General features: G+C 44.3%; 1 protein-coding gene across 1 annotated transcript in view; it reads left to right on the top strand.

Moving 5' to 3' along the window:
• The window catches only part of LOC109476013 (NXPE family member 3-like), a 6,419-nt gene extending 2,840 nt beyond the window's left edge, over positions 1 to 3,579 (top strand). Inside the window, exons 2-5 of the mRNA XM_019776823.1 lie at positions 147 to 246; positions 593 to 1,185; positions 1,840 to 1,916; positions 2,818 to 3,579. Of these exons, the coding sequence (XP_019632382.1) occupies positions 151 to 246; positions 593 to 1,185; positions 1,840 to 1,916; positions 2,818 to 3,575 (1,524 nt within the window). The 5' untranslated portion in view covers positions 147 to 150 and the 3' untranslated portion in view covers positions 3,576 to 3,579. The remainder of the gene's footprint in view (positions 1 to 146; positions 247 to 592; positions 1,186 to 1,839; positions 1,917 to 2,817) is intronic.
• Positions 3,580 to 7,112: the final 3,533 nt, after the last annotated feature.

Here is a 7,112-nt window from a genome sequence, read left to right as displayed (position 1 = left end):
AGAGAGAGAGAGTTAGGATACAAGTTAGGGTCCAGAAAGTACATAAATCCATGTATAGACACTCTTTTATGTCGGTAAGCCTTGTCCTAGGTTAGGAAAGGATGGAGTTTAGACTTAGTTTACCTCTCTTTCTTTGACTTTTATAGGGTCATGGCTGAACCACAAAGAGGCAACATCCGTCGCTACTGTATCCGTGTCCTGGTCGGTATTCTTGTTTTCGGCAACGTGGGGCTGTACTATTTTCTGGTAAGTTTGTTGGAGAATGAATGCATTGGAAAGTGACATACATTTTTTTAGCCAATGTCCTCTCCATGACACCTACAGAAACAGGTTACTTTAAACAGTTACTACAAGTTCTCCATCCTTTCATCATCTAGAAGATCGCCAAAAGACAGTGTTCCTACCAAAATCACAAAACCCACTCATTATGCAGAATGTGGGACTATTCATTATCCACTGCCTTCAAACAAGACGTCAAACCTCATAATAGCAAGTATAGCAGAAGTATTTACCAGACAGTAGTTTTTTGTTCCCCATTATTTCAAATAAACACTTTATTATACTATCTGTTTTGCCGTCACCTCATGCACAGGAAAGCTTTTGGAACATCGAGTACATCTACGCTAACCAACTGAGATTTTGTGTGACATCACCGACATCGACATTCCGAGTTGGGGACGAATTACGAGTAAAAATCTCGGCTCGAGATCCACAAAATATGATCGCAAACGTCGGGGACTTCTTACGGGCCTCCATCTATACATCAACTTCAAGTTCGAGCGCTTTTGGCGACATTAAAGACCACGAAAACGGCACGTATACTGTATTGTTCAGACTCCTGTGGTCAGGGGATGTCAGAATCAACATCCAACTAATCAGTTCCAGACAAACTGTAGATATCATAGAAAGAACCGTTCTTGATTTTCCCGCGGACAAGATTATGTTCCGCAGACGATACATGACCGATGGTGAAGAACCCGTCCACGTGCTGTGTAACGTGGATCCCGGAGTGTTGCGCGCAGAAAGCGGCGTGTGTAACTACTCCGACCCGCACGCCGGCGCGCGGTGGTTCTGTGAGAAGGCGGAGATATTTTCCTGTGACGAGGACAGGGGGTTTCACGGCATCCACATGTACAAGGCAACGGGAGACATGTTGGAGAAAGGGGAAGAACAACGTTTCAGGAAGTACGTGTAGCAAACACAAACATACTTGTAGAAATAGTAGGAAAGCTGAGGTTGCCTGTACTGTTTTTGTTTTGGGTACAGGAGTTTTCTTTTACACAACCAAATTTTCTCACCTACACTACAGTGCTGACGTTTCGGCGTCTATCAGACACCTTCCTCAGAGCTTCTGACTGGAGTTCTGCTTCTCGCCGCTATATGTAGCCGATGTAGGTGGCGCTTTTGCGGCGAGAACACAACCCCAAAGTAGTGCTGCACAATACTAGAGAAAGGTGCAGAGATTGTTCTGTGCATGGCATCGAGATGGGATCTGTGGTAAATGTTAGAGGAATACGTCAGTTTTGAGACTGTAAAAGTTGAATTATGGTGCGTGTTCAGTCGGCGTAGATTTGCGCTTTAATACTTGTACCGACTAGTACTGTGAGAAAATTTGGTTGTGTAAAAGATATCTCCTGTATCCTACCCGATGAAACTATTTTCGGATGTTTTTGTTTTGTTTGCAAACTAATCATACATCAGGCAGAAGTTATCTATCACGAATTGCACAACAGCAGTATTTCTGAGAACACTATCATTGATATAACCTCGTAAGAGTGAAAAGCGCCTAAGGTTTACAATAAAATAATGCCTGTTTTTTAATCACTTCTTTAACCACAGGGCATTATTCTACGGCGAAGCAAACGCAGCCAAAATCCCTCTCTCTGGATCCCCAGCCAAAGTCTGTGTCATGGAAGGTAGGGCATGAAAGATTGAATGAATGAAGGAATGAATGAATGTTTATTGCATGTTCTTGCCCACAAGGGCTAAATGCACATGTGACCAACTGTGGTTTACAGGGTATAAAACATGGAGTATTGAATAGTGCTAAAAGTCTACATATATTACAACAATACTAAATACTACTTAATATCATCTACTGTTAATCGCAATTTCTTCTCTCTTTTTGAAACACCCGGAAACATAATTACATATTCTGTCCACTACACGTCTTGCATGGCATCAAGTATTTGAGAGTGTCCTGCTTTGACCTTTTCTTGCATATCTTGTCTAATTGTAAAGCTTAAGTTTCGAATAGCAATGTACAATCAAGTAAAAATGTATCTCGTTTTCAGCATATGAAAAAGAAGCATGTGTTCCTGGTTTGATTTTCCATTTCTCTATGTTAGATAGCGTCATTCCCTCATCATGATATCAACGTTTTGCGTGCTCCAAAATAATTTAGGAATTTTAGAAGATCTTTAAAATGTAATAAAAGATTATAGTAAAACATTGAACTTTATCCCAACACAAGGGCTACAGAGCGATCAAATTTTCGACGACCACTGTCACCTTCATCAGGATAATTAATGACCAATCACTTCACAAGGATAATTAATGACCAATCACTTCACAACGTGATCTCGCGAGAGTTACGGTTTACAAACACGTGACCTTATTCACACGAGACTTTTTGTAAACCGTAACTCTCGCGAGATCACGTTGTGAAGTGATTGGTCATTAATTATCCTGATGAAGGTGACAGTGGTCGTCGAAAATTTGATCGCCCTGTAAAGTTCAATGTTTTACTATGATTACTACCAACACAAATGAACTTTCATGATATTTCTGTAATAAAAGATTATTGAATACTCTTAGGTGTGGATCCACTGGCCAACCGTGCCCACTGCATGCCGGGACATCCCAACCCGCCTGTCTCCGGGTTCTACCACCATGGCGTCTGGGAGTCGCTAGTTTGTGAAAACAGACATTTCATCACCAGATCAGAGTGGGAACAATGTCTCACGGACAAAACCCTGCACTTCTTCGGCGACTCTACCATACGGCAATGGTACGAAGAACTCGTGAAGATCTTGGACATGGTTGAGGTACCTATTGTAGGTGCTATTCACAACACTGGTCCGCTGCTTGCCCATGATTCAGAAAACAACATCACGGTGAAGTTCCGAATCCACGGGCCGCCCCTTCGGTCTGCCTGGACGGCGACGGCTCACCTAAAGTACGTCGCAAACGCCATCGACGAGATCCGGGGAGGGCCAAACGACGTGGTCGGTATTTCTGTCTGTGCGCACTTCACGTCGTACCCCGTGGATGTCTACAGAGAAAGACTGGCGGCGATCCGGGCTGCTTTAGAACGGTTGCTTCACAGGAGTCCCGATACTATTGTCGTCATCAAGTCTGCAAACACGCGCACCGGCAACGAGCTGATCGGAGGCAACTGGCTACTTCACAAGTTGGACCTGATGATGAGGGAAATATTCGCAGGGATGAAAGTCGTTTTTCTGGACGCCTGGGAAATGACCAGCGCCCATTGGAGCGAGGACAATATTCACCCTTCCTCTGAAGTAGTCAAGCAAGAACTGGAGTTTCTATGTTCTTTTATTTGCCCTCTATAATAATACGGGGATCATTCGTGGTTATTTATTCCATTAGTCTAAGAGTGAATGTTACACAAAAAAACACTGTCATGTCAGTTAGTAAAATCGTTGCCAGTTTACCGGCGTTTGTCATTTTGGCCACTCCAACAAACTGTTGATCTTTACTTTTACCTCGATACCTTCCACCTTGAAGCAGCACCCTCTACTGACCCGGATAGAAACTGCATATTTTCACTTTGATGAAGGAGAATATTGACATCCAGGTACCCGTATATGGTATATGCATATGCATATGATGCATATGGAAATGAATCATTTCTTGACTGCATTTACAACTAAATCCGCTGGGTTGCGCTTTTGCTTCAAAACGCCGTAGGCCTTCAGCTGATTCACAGACCATCACCTTTTATCACCCGGATGATACATTTGTTTCCGGCTTTCACAGAACCACCCGGCCCTCTACGTTACGAAGCCGGTCCATACGGCCTTTTCCTATCAATGCTCAACAGATTTGAAAAGACTGGCCTGCATGTTTTCAGCACCTATATCCCACTGACTTTAGACACAGACCGATCTTAACAGCATCTCAAAAACTTATAGCCTGGGTACCGTCCGGATTTTCGCGAATGATTTTTTCGAGCGTTGCGTAGCGAAAATCCGGATGGTACCCAGGCTAAAAAAACTTACGCTGTAAAAGGATTGTCTCTCTCTGTACCGGTAACACTTACTGCAAAAATATACAATAGTGAAATGGGTCTAAACAGCATCGTTCTTCTAAGATCGCGTACATATTCTGTGACGGAAGAATCACACAAAATAACAGTGGAGACAAGAATCTATGGCGATGTTCATGTCTGTTTGATTTGTTTCTCTGTATCCGTTCTAGCATGATGCAAAACACAGTTATTCATCAATGAAGATCGTGATGTAGTATTAACGATAATGCTAGAACGGATACAAAGAAACAAATCAAACAAAAATAAAAATCGTCGTACATTCTTGTCTTCACTGTAATTCTGTTTTATTGGGGTGCCAGTAATCAAGACATGGAAGCCACAGAAATGTAAAGTTAGATACGAGTAGATGTAAACAAGATCTGTGCTGTTCGTGTAGATAATCGCTTACCAGATGTTACATTACCACTATATACCAGTTATCTAAAAGGAAACACAACGACCAAATCATGCACTTATACAAGTTGAGTGAGACAAAAAAGCGTACTTGACCTAATAACAGCAGCACACGTCTAAGGATAGTGATAGAAAACGTGTTGCACTGTTAGTGTTACCAATCACTTGATATGTACAAGTGTGTTGTTACGTTGACCTTGCTCGTCACTTCGAGCATTTCACCATATTACCCGACGTTTCTCGAGCCGTGGCAGATCGTCATCGGGGACATGCGGATTGTAGTCGGGCCGAGACGACCGTCCCTCCCGGCTGTCATATCTCCCCGGGACGCTACAAGATAAATGTGGCTCAACGGACTGGAAAATGAAGGTGTTGCTGGGGTGTCGATAAGTTAATCAGGCTAATGTATGGGCGCGCGGACCACACCGCCCTGGGGACGAGTGATGGATAAGGTGGAACGGCCGACAAAATTCGTCTTCGCACAAAAGTGGGTTTGGGCGCGCTCACGAATCCATCATCGCGGCTTGTCGGCGCTGACGGGGCGTGCAGCAGCGTCGGGCGAGTCGACTCTCCTGCGTTTGTTCTTCTTCTTCTCCACCTTCCCTCCCATAATGCTCTACGACAGACAACTCTCTGTCCCAGGAAAGTTTTGTATTCGAGGTTAAACTCATTCATATTGAACCTGGTCCATGAAGTTCCTTCTTTTATTTCAAACTCACTTCTCGTTCTATGAATCCGTCTACAATTTGAGGCAAAGGAAATCTGCAAAAGAAAGAACTGTACATGGCGACAGCATACTCGATTTTATGTTTCCCGGCTGCATGGCAACCTAGTCTAAACCGTCACCTTCCCGAATTTCAGAAACACCGTGAAACACACACACACACACACACACACACACACACACACACACACACACACACACACACACACACGCGCGCGCAAAAAAAACATCGAGAGCACGCACACACACACACACACACACACACACATTTTCAGAGAGAACAGCTCTAGCTACGGAACATTAGAACACTGATGTAGCTTCTGATTTATCGCGTTGTCTGGTTCAGTTGAGAGGTCCCACATTGGCGCGCTGACCGTCGGACCGTGACACCACCGACACATCTCCGGCATCGCGAATGAATCCGTACATGTGTAGGAATCACAGGGACGAGAGGAGATCGATTCGGAGCGTGCGACTTGCCTGCCACTAAGAAATTAAGCGATTCGTCACTGACAAGTCCGGTAAGAGGATATGTGACCAGTAATAGCTGCTGACACACGTGTAAGTAACGAGCACGACCTCCAGGCACAGAGTGGATCTGTCACTTGGTAGCGGAGGGTGATCTTGCCCCCTCCCCAGTCTGTACCATCCGGGCACAGAAAGGGGCAAACGTACTGTGTACTCTGTGTCATTTCCATTTAAGGAGTGAACAGAAATTTAAAGCGAACAGTCTTTTTCCCACCCCTCATCTAGCTGTTGTCGCGGCTTTTTGCTATTTTCGTTCAGAAAATTAACTTATTTCTACCTGTAGAACTTTTAATGTGTTTGATATACTTTTTTTTTCATTTTCGTCACAGAAATCTATGTAATATGTGAGAACTCCGACATGTAAGATGTGATGTGCCTTTGATTGCAGTTTGGGGAATCCACGAAAGGACCAAAAAAGTTATATTTCTTCAATAGAACAAAACCTATCATATCAAAAACAAACAAACAAAGAAAGAAACAAACAGACGAACCAACGATACCGACACCATATGTCACCGAGAACGCTTACTTGAATGTCTAGGTCCTTGAAACCCGGTCACCTTGTACGGTATTCCGTCAAGCTCCTGAAATGAGTCTCCGAATCGTGTGTTTCCCGCGGATTTGGGCAAGTCTGTGACGTTGATGAATCAACTAATTTATTTTGGGCGGACCTTGAACCCACCACGCGTCATCCCTGTCGCCATGGTGATGGATGAGGCTGCGGATCCAGGCGTTGTGTCGTCTGCAAAGTGTAATTAATGCCCGCTCTCCTGACTCTGCTTTATAATCAGTGCTGCGTTCAGCCGGAAAGCGGAGGGGGGAACGCTACCAGAGAACAACGGTTTCTGAACTAGGGGTATAGAGTTTTCTTCATACACAACCAGAGAGGTTCACACGTTTCGATGTCTATCAGACACCTTCCTCAGAGCATCTGACTGGAGTTCTGCAACTCGCCTAACGCCAAAGTAGGTGGCGCTTTTGCGGCGAGAATGCAATCCCAAACGTGGCTGAGCTTGTATCCCCCCTCGTCCCGGTTCATCACTCTATACGTATACCCTAACCTTTCCAACCTCATGAAATTATTTGCGGGGTTTCTGAACTAATCTCCAAGCAGAGACTGTGGGGCAAGGGGATTCTAATATATTGGCCGCCTGTATCCATTGGCCTCCCGGT

This window comes from Branchiostoma belcheri, unplaced genomic scaffold (genome assembly GCF_001625305.1).
Source record: "Branchiostoma belcheri isolate BF01 breed outbred unplaced genomic scaffold, Haploidv18h27 scaffold36, whole genome shotgun sequence".
Classification (NCBI taxonomy): Eukaryota; Metazoa; Chordata; class Leptocardii; order Amphioxiformes; family Branchiostomatidae; genus Branchiostoma; species Branchiostoma belcheri.
This window is presented reverse-complemented; position numbering and strand designations above follow the sequence as displayed.